At 41.0% G+C, this 20,703-nt stretch overlaps 2 protein-coding genes across 2 annotated transcripts; one reads left to right on the top strand and one right to left on the bottom strand.

Annotated features, from left to right (window-relative positions):
- The first annotated feature begins 1,904 nt into the window (after positions 1–1,904).
- Positions 1,905–2,924, top strand: LOC141013436 (beta-crystallin B1-like). The gene is made up of 5 exons (XM_073487161.1): positions 1,905–1,997; positions 2,098–2,216; positions 2,302–2,434; positions 2,526–2,668; positions 2,753–2,924. The coding sequence occupies exons 1-5, from the start codon at positions 1,905–1,907 to the stop codon at positions 2,922–2,924; spliced, it is 660 nt and encodes a 219-aa protein (XP_073343262.1).
- A 1,977-nt stretch (positions 2,925–4,901) lies between these two features.
- Positions 4,902–18,900, bottom strand: LOC141013637 (calcium-binding protein 2-like). Its single transcript, XM_073487423.1, has 7 exons — positions 18,817–18,900; positions 17,655–17,927; positions 7,462–7,492; positions 7,240–7,374; positions 6,425–6,534; positions 5,019–5,166; positions 4,902–4,927 (listed from the first exon to the last, which is right to left on the bottom strand). The coding sequence occupies exons 1-7, from the start codon at positions 18,898–18,900 to the stop codon at positions 4,902–4,904; spliced, it is 807 nt and encodes a 268-aa protein (XP_073343524.1).
- Between the last annotated feature and the right edge of the window lie 1,803 nt (positions 18,901–20,703).

The following is a 20,703-nucleotide window of genomic DNA, read 5'->3' as shown; positions in this document are numbered from 1 at the left end:
TGCTGCCCGGGAACAAAGGCGCTCCGGTATGTTCGGACCCCGGTCAGCAGTCCAGCGCGTACCCCGGCACAAAGGGCCGGGATCGGGGTGGAGAATGTGGGGATTAACGGCGGAGCAGAGAGGCACCGCGGGGGAACAGAGGGAGATGACTGGGTGGGTCTGTGTGAGTGTAGAAAAGTTAAAGTTTCATTTGAGCTCTGTTCACACAATGGCATCTCCAATGGTTCCTGCGCGCGCACCTTCAAGGCACACAGATGTTTGGTTGAACACAGATGTGTTGGTCATCAGGGAAGCTGGTTGATTATCATTCAGTGACTTGTGATGAGTTGATGCCTCTTCTCACTCCTTCTCCAATATGTAAACAGTCATCAAGTGTTTTTCATTGTCTGTTTCTGTGCTTTTTATTTATTTTTTGTTATTTGTTTTTGAACTATTATTCTTGTCTGTCGTTTCTTTTTCTGTACGTATTCGAAAAATAAACATCGCAATCAAACATTTCAATCAATAAATCAGAGGGGCCCGAACTTAAACTTAATGGTGGATCAAAATTGTAATTATTTTATTCATATTGTTTTGTGTTGTTAAGATAATTGAATTTTTTAAAGGTGCAAAATGCCAGAAGGACAATGTCACTCACCAGCTGTGTTCTGATTATGAAAAGTAATTAATAATTATCCTACATATAACATTTTTAAAACTTTTTTTTTTTAAATGAAACACCAGACTAGATATTTACATGTTTAAAGGTGCAAAATGTAAGAATTTAAATTGAAAACAGTCAAACATGAATTGAACTCATCAACCAAATAAGAAGAAATAACATAATAGAAATAATATTGTGTTACTTAAGTTAGCATGCTAACCAGCTAGCCCCAGCCCGTACTGGTCCTGTGCTAGCAGAGTAAACACCAACACTTCCCTGGTGCTCCGAGCTCCCAATCCGGACCACGAGATGCACGGATAACCGAGCTATCAAGATAACAGCAGTTCATTCTTACACATTGGACCTTTAATTTTGAATTCCTTTTGAGCTAGAAACATCTGGCAGGCCAAAAAGTGAACCTCATTGCGAGCCAGCTTCACTTTGGTTTAACAAAATTGCAGTTACTTCCCCATTTAAGAAGCAAATGAATTAAAAATGACACCAAACATACGAAAATCAGACCCCTCCTATTGAAAAAATGTCAGTGGTATCTGGGGCTCCTTCGGATGAAAAGTTTGGACCTTTAGTGAGGAAGCTTTTCATCCAGATTTATGTGTCATACGGGCAATCTTCTCACTGACATTATTTGGAAACATGAAAATACATTTATATTTGGCCACTTTATGTTTGAAGCCACACATTCCTTCCTGCCACAATCAAATAATTCAAGTTTAGTGAATATTATAGGTCGTTATGGTAATGGCAGATTAAAGAATCTGAAATATAACTCTGATTTTGTGAGTATCATTTAACTCTAACAGTTGAACTTGTGCTTTACTCTGTCAGTAACTGGGCGTCAGTCTGTTCTCCAGCTTCTGTCAGTCGTCCTCTGCCTCCGCCCATCCCCTCTGTCCGTCCCTCCCTGATGATGTGGGGTTTCTTTTGTCCCGCCGCTCTGACCTCAGCAGGTTTGTTTCTCTGCCCATAATCCCCCTCCTATGGGCGCCAGCGTATAAAAGGGAGAGGCGCACTCCGAGCCACACACACTCTGAGTGAGGCTCGGCACAGGCATCGCACACACAGGTAAGGTACACACGCATACAGTATATGCCTGCAGGTGTGTGGAGATACAAAAAATACAGATTATTCCACATACTTCCATCTCTAATGCATCCTTCCTTTGCACCATCAAACATGCTCGATCTGTCACATGAACAAACCCTCTCTGAGTGTTTTTCCCCTCTCTTTCCACTCAGTAATCATGTCCAGTGGAGATAAGTCCAAGACCTCTTCCCAGACCGATGGGAAGGCCGCTCAGGGCAAGAAGTCTGAGATGGGAATGATGTCCTACAAGGTGGGTGGCTCTCTTGTCTAAAAAAAACACTGAGATATATTTAATTTATCATATCACAGATGTTGTTCTGACTCACCTGTCTGCACCTCTTCCCCTCCAGATGTACGTGTTCGACCAGGAGAACTTCCAGGGTCGCATGATCGAGATCAGCAACGAGTGCATGAATGTGTGCGAGCTGGGCATGGACCGCGTTCGCTCCCTGCGCGTTGAGTGCGGACCGTAAGTCTCCGAAAACAAGACACACATCTGCATTTTCACATTTCAAACCCACCTCTTGATATTCATGATGTCCTCTCGTGTGCAGCTTCGTGGGCTTCGAGCAGATGAACTTCTGTGGTGAGATGTACATCCTGGAGAAGGGAGAGTATCCTCGCTGGGACTCCTGGAGCAACTGCCAGAAGAACGACTACCTGCTGTCCTTCAGGCCCGTCAGGATGGTAAAAGAATATAACACTCTTGTTTTCACGCTCTCGAGTTTTCTCTTTTGCTTTAGAACCCCTTCTCTAAACTAATCTGTCTCTCCTCCAGGACCCCGAGAAGCACAAGATCTGCCTGTACGAGGTTGGAGAGTTCAAGGGCCGCAAGATGGAGATCATGGACGATGACGTTCCTAGCCTGTTTTCCTACGGCTTCACCGATAGAGTCGGCAGCATCATTGTCAGCTGTGGAACGTGAGTGCAGCTCATAAAGACATAAAAAAATCCATCCACATAATGTCGATCCTGTTTCTGACATGTTTCCTCTTTCTCCTCCAGCTGGGTGGGATACCAGTTCCCTGGATACCGTGGTAGCCAGTACCTGCTGGAGAAGGGCGACTTCAGGCACTTCAACGAGTATGGTGCCCGTCATCCTCAGTTCCAGTCCGTGAGGCGTATCCGTGACATGCAGTGGCACCAACAGGGCTGCTACACCATGGCCAGCAAGTGAGGCTCAGGGAAGGAGAGAAAGAGAAAGAGCGGAAGTGAGGGAGAGGGGCGGAGGAAGAGGGAAAGGGGGAGAGATGTCTGAGGCTTTACCTCAGTGCAAGTAATAATCTAATGCAGTGAGGGGAAGGGTGAGGATTTAGATCTGCCCCTAATTGGAGACAACACCTCAGTGGAAGGACCAGCTGGACCACCCTCCATCCCTCTCTGTCTCTACTTTTCTCTTTCTCCCCTATGGGCTGAGTTTTGCTTCCCCCCCTTTTCTCCCTTTTTTTTAGTCCCTCACTTCATTCCCCTCCACAGTCCTCTGAAACACCAAAGAGGTTACACGACTCCTCTGGCTGTTTTACACACTCGATTCTCGGCTCAGGGTCCGATACACCATGAGAAACTGAGTCCCTAGAGCCCCCTGCCCCCCGACCTCTCGCCCCTGTGCTTTGCACACCCTCTCTGCTGTACAGAATCCTGGCCAAGTTTTCAATAAAAAGGAAAATCTTGATTTCAAATATGTTGTTGTTGGTAATTATTACTGATAAATCACCTGAATGAAAATGTTAATGAGCAAAAATGACAAATAAAATAACAAGATGAGTAAAAATGTCAGATTTATCCATTTCATTAATCATCGCTTTTCTGAAGTTCAGTATTTTTAATGTTTCCTTGAAATATTTCGATCCAGTTTGTTATGTGTGTGATACTTCGTAGTTCATAGTTTTAATTGTGAAACTATAGTTGTCAAAGTGAACAAACACTATTGTAGTCATGTTGAATGGGGTTAGGAAAGCTTTGCATGGTCAGCTACAAAATACCTCTGAGTCAAACATGCTTTGTTAAAATAAATAAAATGCAGTGTGTAGAAAAAGAGAACAAGCTGTGATGACGATCATGTGACATAGCGATATATTGGTGTGTAGGGCCAAAACCCTGTCTTTATATAGACCCAGTAATTATTCAAATTAATTGAAAATGAGAAGAATTAAATGATTTCTAATGAAAACAAGTCAGAATTTTTCATGCTATTCAAACACAACTTTATTTTAAGAATATTACATATACGTGTTTTTTATACAGAATATATAGAATAAAAATATATATTTAAATATGATTTAATATGAAATTAATTATTTTTCTGTAGCTGAATCTTCCATTTGTTCTTCTATTCATGCTTACAAGTTGTTTGAAGATTAAAGTGAGCTGTGTCCACATGATGTTTGTGCTTCTGACTGTCCGACTCACTATAGGTTTACCTCGGCGCGGGCAGGGTTTGTTCTCGTTGAATCTCCATTTAAAGGTCCAGCGTGTAGGACTTAGTGACATTTAGTGGTGAGGTTGCAGATTGCAACCAACTGAACAATCCCTCGCTTGACCCTCCTGTACAGTCGGTGTTTGGTTTGTCTGTTCTGGGCTACTGTAGAAACATGGCAGTGCAACACGGACTCTGTGGAAGAATCTGTAGATATGAAAGGCTCATTTTAAACGAAAACACAACAATACCTTACCTTCAGGTGAATATACACTAATGAAAACATAATCATGAAGAAACTATTCCCTTTATGCCAATAGATCCTCCTTTGTTTACCTTTCATCAGTTTACCCGGTTGGAATAATTTACCCATTCATCTGATTTTTGTACATATCTTTAATTAAAAAAGATTTTTTACAGATTTACAAACAGGATTTTACACTCAAAGAACAAACATTGATTATATAAAAATACATCTAAAAAACACAGTCGTAAATGTTTTTCTATGAAGCTTCTGATATGTTTTGCAGCTGTTAAAATACTTTGTGTTGCACCTCAGATCTACGGCTATTCGTCTCATATTTGTCTACTTAAAACTTTTTTCTTTTTTTTTTAATTTAATATAAAAAAATACAATTTTAGATAAGTGCTTTTAAGAGCAGCAAAATAATGTTCACTAACTAATCCAGCAGTTGCATAATGTGTGTGTCCGTCTGACGTGTTGGGCAGCTGGGCCGGTCAGCGAGACATCATCCGCACAAACTCTGGAAAGACAAAAGAGAAGAGTGAGGGTTGAAGACGAGGACGAATGTGTTCTGAGACGGATCCCAGGAAGGCAAAGTCAATTTCTCTCACCCTCAAAGTCCACCAGGCCGTCTCCGTTGAGGTCGACGTCTCGGAGGATCTCGTTGATCTCTCTGTTGGTCACTTGTTCTCCCATCAGCTTCTTCATGGCCTCACGCAGCTCAATTAGACTGATCTGACCATCACCGTTAGAGTCAAACTGAACACACACACACAGATACACATCACATCTGATTTAATCATGTTTCAATACAAATACTTATAGTATGCTTTCAGTACAGCCTGAATCTCTTTTTTTATACTACCACTGGATGGCACCAAAGAAAGAAATTGTCAAATCCTTCACATGGTGCCCTGTTTCCCAAACTTTGTCTGGCATGACGCCCTTATGAGGCTGAAGTAATGCCTCACCCCACCCTGACACATGGTGTGTAATAACCAGCATTTATAAAAGGAAAATTATACTTAATTAAGCTGTAGTTAAAAGTTATTTCCATATAAACAAACAATGAAATGCTTAATAACCCATTTCTTAAGCAATTACTTATTGTAAAGCTGTAAACGGTCACAAAATACTGTTTATAGTTCATCTTTAAACATGATTTGGCCATTAGAAAGTTGCAACTGATGTTAATGAACCTTTACAATTGTTTAATACATGTATTATAAAGTATTTCATGGTTCGGTAAGTGTTACCTATATGAGAGGTTTATCAACCAGCAACAACATCAGAAAACAGTACAAACACAGTCAGTGTTAACCGGTCACCATTTCCTCCCTCTTTGTGTAATCTTGTACTTTTCATGCTCTCTGACTAAATCTCGCAAAACCTGAATCATGATACCTTTACCAGCATCAGGGAGCTCTCATGAGTAATATCTGAATATCTCTTTATCTCCCACCTGTTGTCTCAGTAGACCTTTTTTTTCCCACAGCAGACATTTTGACTTGTCGTAACAGGACAAAAACAGCTGCAATAAACAACACTGACGATGACTCAGCTGCCAGTAAGATTTTTCCAGTGAGTCAACATCCTCAGTAACAAGACCCTGGAAGAGCAGAGTGCACTCTTCTGTTGTGATAAAGGTCTTAGATAGATATGACTTAAATAGGTCAACGGTAGGTTTTGTCTTGTTTTGTAATAACTTGTCTGATTGTGTCATGAATCATCCATATACTAAATACTTACCCATATAAGTGTTACAGGCTTTTTTAATCAAGAGTTCACCCTCTTTCTCCTCTACATGCGCCTTAAGTTCGCACCAGTGTTTGTTTGTAATGTGCATCCCAAGATTTACCGACTGAGCACAACTTTTGTTTCTTTATTGTTCCCACATGGATCAGATTCATAGATCCTTTACACAGCAGATGTTTGACCTGTCATAATCAAACGATCGATGGCTCCATCTCAAAAACTTGTGATCCAAAGTGTCAAAATGCCTCCCAACATCACCGACCTCTTTGAATGCATCTCGTAGCTCCTTGACTCCGATCATGTCTGCTGTCTCTGCCAGCATCTTGGGTCCCATCAGCTCCACAAAGTCCTCAAAGTCCACTTTACCTCCGCCTGCAACACACGGCTCATGTCAGTCTGTGCTCTCTAAACTAATCATCATGGCTCATAATCATTTTCTGTCATGTTTACATATTCTACCTTAAATTACAATTCATTGAAGTATTAGTAATCAATTGTATTTACAGCAAACACAAGCGACTATTTTATTTTAACGATTGTAAGAATTTATTCATCTAATATAAACTTCAGACAGTTCTGTTCTGTTATTGCTGTGATCTGTCTGTCCCTGTCATTCTCATCCTGATATATTTTACCTATTTTTTAAAGATTTTAATTTAATGATTCAATTTCGAAAATCTAATTTATTATTTATTTTTTTTAAATTAGTTTTTCTCTTTTTTTTGCATTTTGCTATGTAGCGACCGTTGACAGTAATTTTACAGATATTTTACATTTTATTATTTTATTTTATTTTGTGTTCCTTACCTTTCTTTTCTCTTCCTGTTCCCATTTCGGTTCCTATTTCTGTTTCTTTTCTTTTTTCTATCCCTTACAAAAATGTCACATTTAAAGGTAAATTCCTTTTTCCAAATGTAAATGAAAAATTCCACATAAGAATAAACATTTTAACATTCGAACCACAGACACAATACATAAACTTCTTATGTCCTGTGCATAATAATTTCTATGTTTCTGTTCTACTGTGTTCTACTCTTCTCTGTTCTCTCAGATGTTCCAGGCTGTTGTTCCACTCACAGATCTGCTGGCTCAGTTCGATGAGCTCCATCTCTGTTGGCATGTATCCCATGGTCCTCATGCACTCCCCCAGGTCTTTGTGACTGATGTAGCCTTTTTTGTTCCTGTCAAACTCCACAAACGCCTCACGGAGCTCTGATGGAAACGCACAGAAAACACGTGTCAATGTTTTTAACTCGACCGTCATGTTGATGTGATGTAAAGACACTGAAACCACCTCACCTTCAATCTCCTCTGGCCTCAGCTCTCTGTCCTGTTGGACGAAGCAGAGACAAACATTAGCTTCTCTCTTCATAAAGTGCTAAAACACTCACAAAACAGTCATGCTGGAAATATTTAGAGAGCTTGTTCGGCATAGTGCAGATATATAAACACAGTCGGATTAAAGGGAACATCGTTGCAGCAACAACCAGAAAGCCAGTGAACAGGGAAATGATGCACAAACACAAACAGAAGAAATGATAGAAATGATCAGTGGGGTTTGGCTTCATGTGGTTAAACTTTGTGAATGGTATAAAATGTTATATTTACATTTAAATTACTTCGAAAAATCTGAGCTTGTGCCCGTATAATAGTCTGGATGTCATACTTCAACACGACTGACAAATGTTAGTGTTCAGTAAGCTGTATTAGACAGACAGACCCAGAACATCTTCAAATGAAAAACACTTTCTAAATCTATATGGATTAAACTGCATTATGATGTACATGACAATTCATGTACCATAAATCACAAAGGGTAACCAGATTTATTTGTCAGGCGACACACATCTGGAGATTATGAGATTTGGGAGGTTTAGTTAGTCCAGAGGCCCTCGGACACATGTCCACCGTTCTGACGCACATAAATACACATATACTCTAAATCTTGCACATAGCACTTAAGCTCGCATGCAAGTCCGCCCGTACAAAAGCACACAGTCACACAGTGGGTGTTGTGGTTCGGTATCAAGGATGTTAGGCTAAGAGCTTTAGAGAGGAAACGATATGACAAAATCCTCTCAGATCATTTAATTCGCTTTGCTCGCCCTCGGCCTCATTTTTCTCACTGAAGTTCAAACCAAATTACAATATGAGGAGACGTGATCTCACTTGACAACGAGGGACAAAGTGTTGCACTGCTCCTTTAATGTGAGATTTTCTGTTACAGTTGCAAAGTACTGCATGTAAGTACAGTTCTGAGGTACTTGTACTTATTTTATGCTCATTGATATTTCTACTCCACTCAGTCTGAATGTAAAATGTGTTCTACATTTATTTAACAACATTAGTTATATTACAAATTCAGATTATTAATACAAAATGTAAATCAACTAAACTAAATTCTGATATATAGAATATATATATATATTTATATATTATAAAGTTAAAGCTACACTGCAGTTTATAAAGGAAATAAAATGATCTCCTTCTTCACCAGCTGCAACATTAATGACGCATTAATACATCAATAACTAGGCTCTCATTAGACAAATACCTCTAAGGCCCAACAGTCTCCTTTAATTCAATCAAGCTATGTTGCTTACGTATGTACTTTTTAAATGCACAACTTTACCTGTAACACAGTATTTTTATACCGTGGTAATACTTTTACTCACTGAAGGATCTGAATACCACTGTCTATATATGCCAGATGGGAACCCCAGCACACTTCATCATTTTTGTACAGCCTTGTTTGATGAGTTAATGAACCTGCTATGAGCCCACAGTGGACTCACTTTTTCTCGCAGTGAATCTGGAGCCTTCAGGGGCAGTCGCCCACTTTGCCCGGTCGGAGGTTCACTTTGCCCTGAATCACAATGTACCACACGTTTTAGAGTAAGTTCCAAAAATGCCGGTCAATAATTTCCATGGAACTGATTGATCGACCCCTCTGAGCATGTGCCAGCAGATTGGATCGTGTGACCCGGGTCGGGGATGGGATGACACAGCTGTTGTGGTGGACAGCAGGAGGGTCAGTCACGATGTGGGGATGAAAATGAATCACGATGAGTGGAAAAAGTGGCACCGGGGGTTTGTGCTGTGTTACATACGAGTGTCTGTGAAAAGCCCTCTTTAAGGAAGATGCAGGCCGGGCCAACGATGTTGTGCAGCATGTTGCAGTTCTTCACCAGAGCACCGAAAGAATCGTAGACCGGCTTTTCCTCCACGTCCTGATCCTCCTCTTCCTGCTGGCCCACTGACCTCCCCTTACCATCCTTTACCCCCTTCAGAGGCAGACCAGGCTGTTACTGGACCACTCTGTCAGTCAAGTACTGTCTACATGACTTCTTCACACATAAAACATCACATCTTTCAAGGAACAAGCCACACAGAAGAGGTTTTCTAGTCACGCAAACATTAGACAGAATGTGGCTGTAAGCCTGCATTACATAAGCCGCTTATTATTTCAAGGCGACCACTCACATCGGCTATTAACTTTAACTTTAATGTCTCGATCTCAACATTTTCAGTACAGTTTGTGTACATTCTGCTGATAGTCCTGCTAAGCGTCTGGTCTGATGACTGACACTGCCGCAGTAAAATGTTAAAAAGGGAACATTTTTGAATTTTCTTGCAACTAACATCAAAAACTTCTCGCATGATGAGGTTTAAGACAACCAGCACTGCTGTTTTCGACGAATATCTTTTGCTGTTTTCTGCATTTAAGAACATTAACAATTATCAAAACTATAATCCAGAGATTAAATGATTAAGATATGTTTCAAAGAGAGCTCCAAAAGCTAGTAAGTGGTCTTTTGAACTATCGTTATTTGACAAGACAATGACGAGAATGAATGTCCATGCTCAAAGCTGCTGAGAAGTTTGACAATCTCAGAATTTGTTAAGACCAACAAAAGCAAATTTGTCACTTAGCAAGTACAAGCGAAAGCATCAAGAGACGAGACAAAGTGCTCTTACCTTTTTCATATTGTCTTGAGATGGTTTGGTGCAGTTGCCCATTACCCAACCACCCCTGCTTGACAAGAAATCTCACCCACTCTTCTCTCTGATCTTATTTATCTGTTTTTATCTCTTCTTCCCTCCTCTGTTCGGACTCCTCAGAGGTCCAGCTCAGGCTCTAAACTTAGAGAAACCCTCTCATTTGTCCCATGCTGGTTACCAGTCGTCACATCTGACACCACAGAGATTTAATCCATGCATGAGCAATCCTGCATGAGTCCAACCATCTCTATCTGATCCAATGAACTCCCCACTAAAAGCAGTTCGCTCCTCACATCGGCAGCATCACTGTCTCTTTCTCTTCACACCGACCAACGCTTTTAATCCCCCCCTCCTCCTCCTCTCTCCCTGTCTCTCTCTCCTCCCTCTCCAACATGTTGCACAAGCATTCAAATGACTTTATCGACAGTACAAGGAGTTTTAGAGGGAGAATTAAGACGGCATAACAGAGAGGGATTAATCCCTTCCATTTGAGATTAAAGGGGAAGATGGGAAAAGAAAAAGGAGAGTGGGATACAGCACAGAGATGGAAGCCAGGAGGCAAAAGTGTGGAGGAAATGATGTCAACATGAGCGCTGTACACTTAATTAAATCCAAAGATATTAAAAATATCGAATTCAGCTGAGAATAGAGACAGTTTTGTGTCTGCACACTTCTATTTCTTAACAGACTTTTAGTGAAAGATTTTTTTTTGCTAAACATCATCATCATAAGACACAGAACGAAGTTGCGTAACAAAAAAAAGGGGGTGATGTGCAGTATGAAACTCATCCGTTTCACACGCAAGACAAAGATAAAACATTTTCTCTCATAAGCTGATGTGCAGCTTAAGAGTGACCATTGTAAATGAAATTTTGGTAGAAACAGACTGTTTGGACTTACAAACTGTAATTGTTAGCGATCTAGTCAGCATGCAGACAGAGGGTATAATTAGACTAGAGTAACTTCCAACTTCCAACTTTCCAGTCAGCTGTGATATATTTTGCCTACAAGTCAGATTTCTGTCAATAAAGCAGAAGTCTCTCAGGGCATCAAAGAGATCATATTGTGTTCATATTTTGTCAGAGTTTGCAGACATGCATCATCAAAACCCTTCTAGAAAAGTCTGATTTTTAAAAACTTGCACTAATGGAAACTAAACAAAAACAAACAAAGCTTGTATAAAACACATTTTAAAGCAACATTATGTAAAAATTTTGTGTAGCTCTAAAATCAGCTCGTCACACACATTGCTCTGAAAGTAATAACGAGTTTGTTTCCTGATTCCTTGAACGTTTTTGGAGATACACAGAATTCTCTCCGAGCGTGATTGTCTGTTTTCCATGAAGAATTAGATGTCCCGCGGTTCAAACCGTGCTAAACTTTTAAACTAATGAAAAAGCGACCACCAGAGCAAAGGACGGCTTACGAGCCCCACAGTGTCCGTGTCACCTCGGGTCACACTCTGCAGGACGTGACGGCTCAATGTCAGAGTTGGTTTGAGCTCTCGCTGAGTTTGACCTCTAACATCCCAGAACCAGTTCGGTCAGGTTTTCTAAAATGGCAACACATTAAAATCATAAGTTGAGGTTATGAGTGCAGCAATAAGTGGTCAGCTGAGCTCGTACAAAGCATCTGTCAACAAATCTCTCCACAGGCAGATTTGGCATGATCCTTACTACAGTGCTTCCATATGGAGAGCACAGCTTGTCTGTGTGTCTGTGTGAGTCTGTCTGTGTGTGTCTGTGTGTACATGTGCAGCACACCATGAAGTAAATTGTACCCATTAGTTCTTTAAATTTAGGTCTGAATGTTCCTTCTCCAAAGCTGAAACACACTCTTGTACAGCAGCCTATCTACTCTGTACACAGTATCAGTACACATAGGAACCAAAAGACATTTCGTTGGCTCAGTAGTATTATTGTTATTGACTCAATATGTTAAAAAACGACTTAAATGAAGACAAAAGCATGTGAAAAATTAGAGAAATTAGTGCTCAAGTGTGAACTGGTGAGGTGCTCACAGAGAAATGTTCCCTTACAACACAGTCTGTATTAAAGTGTTCACTGATGAGGCTGATGGTTGGTGAAATAAAAGTGTTTCTATAAAAATTACAGTAGTCACGTTTATGTCCACCTGATGAATGTAAGTCCAATATTCAGTCTCTTTTAGCTCTGTTTTTGGTCTCCACCAACTGCTGAGGAAAACATCAGCTCTTAGCTGTTGAATGCGCGACTGTGTTCACCTGTGTCTTTCTGCAGATAATGACATTATGAGAGCCGTGAGATTGAACTCAAACAGGTCAGTTGAGGACTGGAGACAGCTTAACAATAGCTGGGTTTTCATCCACCGGATTTATGTGTATTTTGAATTTGCACATAAAAAACCTGAGTGGAAGCCAAATGTCAAAAATAAAAAAAATCGATGAAAGTTTTTATGCTTCAGGAGGTGGAGAAATTGGTTGATTAATAAAAACTGAATGCAAAAAACATGACATATGAAGAATGTGACCGAAGCATCCACCAAAGAGAAGAAATCATCAGATCTGTTGTAGAGCAATAAGGTATGGAGGCCCATTTCCACCAGTCGCAGAAAATTCTCAAGAATCGAGCTTCATGAGAAAAAAATTATATATTATATATATAGGCTTCCATAATTAGGAGACTTTAACCTTCCTCAAACATATAAATGCCATATTTACATCTTGTTTTCTACATTTTCTTCCCACCATCGGAGGTCCGACTGGCTTTGTTAAATTGCTTGTATTTGCATCAACTCGTTGGGCCCTCTTCTTCTACTTCTGACTGAAGTATTAGTGTCACCTACTGCTTATTTCCATGAACTGGTTCCTATAATTCAGCTTCAGAAGTGGATGGAAATGTGCATTTTCTTTTTTTTGTTGCAGATTTTTTAGAAAATTTTGTTTAAATTTGTGTTAAATATGGATGAGCTGAAACTCGCTATAAAACTCTGTAAAGATGACGGCAGCTGTATATTCTGGGGTTAAAATTCTCGTCACTACTAGTGATCCTTTTCAAATTTTCAGTATTCACACGTTTGATTCATTGTTATCATGGATGAAACAAGAGCGTGCAGGGCCTTAGAAAACAATTATGTGGTGTTTGATGTGATGTGAGAGTTTGCAAAATATCCTCCTGTGTGGATATTTTTGGATAATAATGTCCAAGAGCCATGAAACACAACTGTGACATCTCTTTCAGATTGGTCAGTTGTTGCAATAATCAGCAGTCACCACTAGAGGCCACTTTAGGACCGGTCCAATAACTGAGTCTCATCTGACAGCTGCTGCAGTGAGGTCAGTAATGATGCAGCTCCAATTTTAAGATGAACTTCCTGGCAGATTGAATGATATAAAGCTTAAGACCGACTGTAAATTAATTCTTTACCCCGAAAAAAAAAGTTCTTAAGTAGAAACAGACTGTTTGGACTTTAAGACTCTAATTGTGGGTTATCTAGCGGGCAGACATGAGTGTAGTAAGAGTATCTTTCACATCGTCTGATCCTCATGTAAGAGATCAAAATGACATTTGCTCAATATAACACGAGATTAGAGATTTTGATCAGATGGAAGCAAATTGTTCTTAATTCCACAAAGACAACAGACAGACGGATGAACATAGTTACACACAGAAGACAAAAAGAAGCGGAAATAAACTGCAAACCAACCCTGATCACATATTTTAGCATCAGAGGGATCATATTGTGTTCATGGTTTGTTATACTTTGCACGTTGGCACCTTCAAACTCCCCCAGAAAAGTCTGATTTAGAAAAATATCAAGCAAATTCACAGCAAAACTAGTTTACATTCATTATATCAGTGACTATGTTCTACACAAAAGGCACCTGTGAGCCGTAACTCTGTGCATGTGTAATTATTCATCGCGTGTGAAACAGAAACACCGTCTTATGTAATGGAGGTCCACACATCTGAATTTAAAATGTGACATCTGAAAGTATAAAGTAACACATGAGATCACAACAAAAGAAAACCAACACGTGTGTTTTCACCTGAGCTTTTTCTGAACCATCTTCGTGGAATAATTTACATCATGATTTATATTTCCTGCATATTCACAGGTCAGTACCTCCTTGTCACAGCTTAAACATCAAAGACCAAATTTCCTTTTTTTGAAAGATACTTAATTGGTTGGAGGTAATTTTAAACAAATTCCCTGCATTTCTTCACAACATAACCTCTTTGATTAAGTCAGGAAGCAGCGTTGATTAGTTGGATGCTATGAAAACCATCAACAGTAGGATATAATCGGGAGGGTCAGGACTGGAAGTGATTATTAGAAGAATGGATTTCTCATATTTCAAATTATGTTTATAAAAACATTATGTAGACTCTACATATGATATCCTACTTACACTTTACATTGTAGAGTAAAGTGTGAGTAGGATATCAGTAGCTTGTAATGGACACTTGAGCTCTTTTCAGGGAACCAGCTGATGTTTGCCAAAAGATCATGACCCATGAAACCTTGAATTATTAAAGTAGTTTTCACTGATATCTCTTCAGGGATCATTACTAGACTGCATCAGTATAATCACCTGGTTGGAGGGACTGTATGATGATGAGATTATTTTTTAAAAGACAAAAAGTAGGGCAGCAAAACCATAACTCTGCTCCCCCTGACTGAATAATGGGGATGAATTTGCTGCACTTGTTCCATTTCTGGAACTGACGCACCACAACAACCCACAACATTTCTATTAGTGACTGTGACTAGTTAATGAACACAATACAACCTGATCGTTCAAATTAACTTCCAGCGAGGTGGTTGATGATTCACCTCCATGTTTGTGTGTTAGTAAAAACTGACACCAGCGGCTGCATGAATAACCCAACACACCACCAATACCATTAAGCCTCAATTAATCATGCAAATAAGATGCTGCTGTGTGTGTGTGTGTGTGTGTGTGTGTGTGCGTGTGTGTGTGTGCGCACTGGCTTATTTATGCTATTTGGTTTCTGTTTTGATTACTTTTCAATTGTCTCCAGGTATCAGTGTTGAATGGCCGTCACGCCAGCAGTTATTTTTAGCACCGCACACACTTGTGACACTGACAATGCATTGTGTGTGTGTGTGTGTGTGTGTGTGTGTGTGTGTGTGTGTGTGTGTGTGTGTGAGTGTGGGCAGTTCTCAGGTAATGTGACTCTGGTCTTTGTTTTGGACTCAGCGTGCCCTTGTGCCTCAGTCACAAACACTGTGTGTGTGTGTGTGTGTGTGTGTGTGTGTGTGTGTGTGTGTGTGTGTGTGTGTGTGTGTGTGTGTGTGCGTGTGCGTGTGCAGGTAGACGGATCATGTACTGGTTCTGGTGTCAGATGTAGATCAGCTGGTGTCCAGTGACGAGAGCTGTCAGTCAGAGAAAGACTAGAAGAGACAGAACCGACGGAGCATGGAAGAACATGAGGAGGCAGACGCAGAAGAAGACGTGTTCAGATCTTTTACTCAAGTAAAAAATTAGAAATACAGAGGAGTTAAAATACTCCATTACAAGCCGTTAGATTATCAGTACTGATGCATGCAAACATGTAAGAAGCAGTCCTTTATTGTTGTTGGTCAATGTTGAGTGTATTCTAACTACTTAAGGATAATACTCGAGGAAATGTACTTAGTTACTTTCCACCCCTGCAGATAGGAGAGATCCCTATATCCTTATGGTAAGGTTTCTGTATAACGCTTCATTTCTTTGAAGGGTAATAATTTCTTAATTGCCTAAATAGAATTGTGTGATTTGATACTAATTAGAGGTAACACATTTCCACACACAGTTTCAACAATCGGCTCATTTCCAGTTGATAGCGTGACGTAAAGAGTCTTTAGGGAGTGCAGATCCAGCTCAACATGCAAAAATGTGAACCTTGACCTCTGGCCAGCATCAGGTTCAACAAATAGGGAGGATAAAGTGTGCAATAACAAAATTAATAATGAATTTATGTATATTGGGGTTTGAATCAAGATGTTATCTGAAGGAAATTCCCCTGGAAATGAGCAACTACTTACACACTCAAATAAAAAATAAGGAGTGATGTGCTGTTTACTACAGCCTTATGTAACCTTACAGGTAATTCCAACAACAATACTACTTCTATTATTACTGATAATTATCATAATAATATTCAAGGAAAAAAAAGTTCTGGTATCAGTATCAGATATCCAAATTCAGGTATCAGATTTGAACTGGAAAAAAAAATGGGTTGCTGCAACTCCAAAACAAAAACGTGGTGTTAAAGAGCCCCGAGTTTCCCACCCAAGAGTCAAAAGGCATCAGGAATCTTCCTTCTTTTAATTGCATCATGTTTAAAAAATCAATCACGTGAGAATCTCCCTTTATGATGTTTAGAGCCTTACGCTGAAGCCTACATGATAAACCTGTAACAGTGTTCCCTGTTTGTTTGTGATGCACTTAAGAAGACGGTAAGTTCTAGCGTGCCTCTTCAAGCTCCGTCTGTTCGAGTCTCGGTTCAGTGTGTGGGGGCTGAGGGTCTCTGGGAATACCACATGCTCGCTGTCTGCTACTCGCCTGCTACGCACACACAAAAGTTTCCTCTAATACCGCACCGTTTGTCGAAGTGAGGTTCAGGGCCCCCTGAGGTACCCTGCAGTGAAGCAAGGAAAAGATAAATCTTCTCTCCCACTCGCCCAGTCGTCCTCTCTTATTTTGGATCACTTGCATCACCATTGACATCACACATGTTTGCTTGCTATATTGACTTCCTGTTCATAACCTCAGCCACACTCATCATCAGCCCCCCTGGAGTTTGCTGACGAGATCAGGTGGACTCTCTCTTCAAGTCGGAGTGACTCACAAGCTGGCAGGAAATGAGTGGAGTTTTAATTCTGGTGTTATCTCTTTTGATTTTATTTTCACAAACACCACTTTCTCACACACCACGATGCCACACATCTGACCGTCCCCGGGGTGACAGATGCTGTGATGGTGGAGCCTTTACCGTGCCGTGTCGTGTGTCACTGCTTACCATGTGAGTGATGTGATACTGAGCTGATACCGCACAGATAGGGTGTTCATCAGATCTCTGGCTGACTATGGTCGTATCTGTTACGGATTATAACGTTTCCCAAAGTAAAGGAGTTTAAATCCTCTTAAACACACACGCTATCTCCGTCCTTAGCTTTAGCCCTCGTGTTTCGCTGCTCCCGCCATTTCCGGGTGGATTTGGGGTTAAAACAAGAAGGCAAAATGTGTCGCTGCAAGTGAACGCAGCTTCATGTCCTTCGCCATGTGAGGTCAAAGATGTCAGGGGTGTAGGTGAGTACAGCCAGGCTTTAAATTCAAAGTGGAGGCTTAGGGTTTCAATCAATCTGTTTGAGAGACATTCAATCAGCCAGAGAACTTGATGCAGCACACACACATTTCGGAGTCAGAAACACACACACACACACACACACAGACACACACACACACACACACACACACACACACAGCATCATTTGCCTCCTACCTGTCCAAACACAGAGTCCACTATGGGCAGCAGGTCAACAGGCTCCACCTCCTCCATCTCCCTCTCTCTCCTCTGCGGTCCCTCCATCATCTCCTGCAGCGTCTCCTCCAGTGACTCTCTGTCCTCAGAGACCTCCGCTGTCGCCTGCAGGGCCGGACCGGATCTCTGTTGGCGAGGGGGCTGAGGTGTCGCAGAGGGAAGGCCCAGAGCCTCTCCCTGCCCAGATGTTCGCTTCTTCTGCTTCTCCACCTTCTTCTTGATGGCGGCCTGCACCTGAGGAGGGAGGGGAGCAGAGGAGACGAGGGGTTCAGATCATGATGACAAATGATGGTCACATCAAGACTGATGCACACACACAGTGTAAATAGATACAAAATATGGTGACCAGAAATCAAATGTCTTGATATCAACACTGTCTCTGTCTCTATTAATTACCTTTTATTGTGAAACACTTTTTGTAAACTTTTAGATATTTCACTGGCTTTTTAGAGGACTTTTTGCCTGAGACAGGAGAATTTTCCTAAGCAATAAAGGAGCATTTACAATAAATGTATCAATGAGAAAACTTACCAGATATGGAGACTAGATTCACTAGATTCATTCAGTTACATCTCTTACACTTTAAAGGAGCACTATGCAGTTCTGGAGAAGAAATTCAAACTCAGAATGTTGATATCTACAATATTAATGAGGTGATAATACAAACTCGAACTCGTTTTTTCCGTAACTGAATAAACAAGCTGTTCTCAGAGGAAAATAAGGTCCCCAGGACACTGTTTGAAGCTAGAAAGGTGGCAGGGTCCGCCACATATAAACAAAGTAAAACAGTATGACATTGTGTTGTCCTTTAAGGTCAGTTTGTTTATTTAGTTTATTCAGTCATGAAAACAGAGTTTGATCATTTAGTTTGTTTAGGCATAAAAACAAAATATCAGTCAACGAAGATCTTTCTCTTCTTCCCCAAAACTACATAGCGCACCTTTAAAACTGGTTTAGGATCATCCTTAAATTATCCTGCAATTCATCACAAACATAAATTCATGCAGAATTCACTTTTGCATTCAGAAAAGCATCAGAATGTGTCTCTAAAGAAAGGACAGTGATAATTACACACAAATTACACTCTATACACACATATATAAATAGACTTGGACTCACGCACCTGCTTTGCACTCCTCTCAGATGGCGCGCTCATCGCTCCAGCACCGCCTCCTGCGGCGGGCGTCTCTCGAATGAGCATGAACATCTCGGCGTCACGGGCTCGCACACTCTCTCTCTCTCCCTCGCTCTCCCTTCCTCCCCCTCCCTCACCGTCTTCTCTTGCCTCTTCCCTGCTCTCCTCTCCTCAGCAGCAGCTCTTGATTTTGCTTTTATTTTATGTGCTAAAATTCACCACAAAGTCACTCGTATATTTATGTCGAGTTTCCTCAAAAAAGGCAAAAAAATTCAGCTCTTTTGACAGAATGGAAGTCTGATTTTGTTCCTGGAAAAAGGGAGGATGAACGAAGGTTCTCCAGAAAAAGATGTATAAGTCAAATGTTCTCCTTCCTCCTCCGTGTCCTTGTGTTTCCTCCAAGCGTTTCCTCAGTGTTGCACCGTGCTCCTGTCCATATCTCTCTCTTGGTAAGTCCTTGGTGTGTGCAGGTGAGGAGGTTTTTATCATCACCTGTTGTCTTGGCTCTTGGATTGAGTTCCTGCACCTCTGCCCCCACTCGCTATCTCGTGGTCCTTAAAGTGACACTCTATACCTCCTGAACTTTACCTCTCTCACGTTATCTACCTGTAACATATCGACCTATCTCTCTCCTTCTCTTCCTCCCCTTCTTCCACCTGTTCCCCTTCATCACAGGTGAACACTCCTCCTCCTGTTGCCCGGGCGCTTTATCACAGCTACCCTTTTGGCAAATATATTTCATGAAACGTGCTTTTTGCTCCTCCAGGATTCTGCCATAATCTTGTGTTTTCCTGTCGTGTATTTCCTTCTTGTCTTTATTTTTCCTCCTGTCATCCTTTCCTCTTACTTGTCACCATCATCCCCCCCTGACAGTAATCCTCATTGCTCTCCACGCTTCTCCTTCCTCTCAATCTATCCGACCTAAATCCCCTGTCCTCTCCCCTGTCAAATTTTCTGCCTTTGTTGTAACACAAATTGGATTCTTTTGGACGTGTCCAGGTCAGCAGTGAACGCGAGAGAAGGGGAGTGAAGAGAGGGAGTGATGCAACAAACTCAGCCGCTATGTGATGATTGAAAGACTTTTGTTTAGCTACAACACATCACCTCATCGTTGCCCTGCATGCATAATCTCATCCATCGGGCATGACTGAGCACACACAGGTGAACAAGTCACCACTGACCTCTATTTTTAGACATGCATCTTCACACAAGCGTGTAAACATTCAACAATTATTGTGCCTTTGAGCTCTCTGAAACAGCCTTATAGTCGCCTTTGTAGCTTTTGTCTGAAGCGACTAATTCCACCAAAAGCATCAGCTTTCTATAAATGTATTTGTTTCCCCTTCTCTCCCTCCTTCCAGTCCAAAAGGCAGGTGTTTGGCAGCTTTGAGCAGATAAAGCGTCTCACTTTTCACCCTGTTTGCCTCCCCGATATCTCCCTCCACCTCTGCCTCTCCTGCTTTTTCACTCCTGTTAACCCGCATTAAACATTTCTCCGAAACAGACAGAGTATATTCTCCAGACTTCAGTGTAGTCAGTATAGTTTGACTTCTCTCCGGTTCCTAATGTGGTTTCCATTAATCACTTAAACCCCATCTTTCAGTGTCTTTCTCTAGCCCCTTCTTCCCATCCCTCTTCTCATTGATTATTGATGCGAAGGGAGAGGCAAATTCTTGAGCGGAGGCAGAAAAGAGATCCATTACAGAAAAGATGAGTTACACGCACTTGATGCTCAAAAATAGGGGGGGGGGGTTGTATTTTAAGAACAGATCAGTCATGTGAGAGAGGGCAGATGGACGATGAATGAACAAGATGAAAAGATGATGAAGATGAAAAAGGTGGTTCTTTCCTCTGGAGAAAGTTTCATCCCAGACT

Source organism: Pagrus major, chromosome 18 (assembly GCF_040436345.1).
Source record: "Pagrus major chromosome 18, Pma_NU_1.0".
Taxonomy (NCBI): Eukaryota; Metazoa; Chordata; class Actinopteri; order Spariformes; family Sparidae; genus Pagrus; species Pagrus major.
The sequence above is the reverse complement of the archived record's forward strand: the minus strand, read 5'-3'. Positions and strand labels throughout refer to the sequence as shown.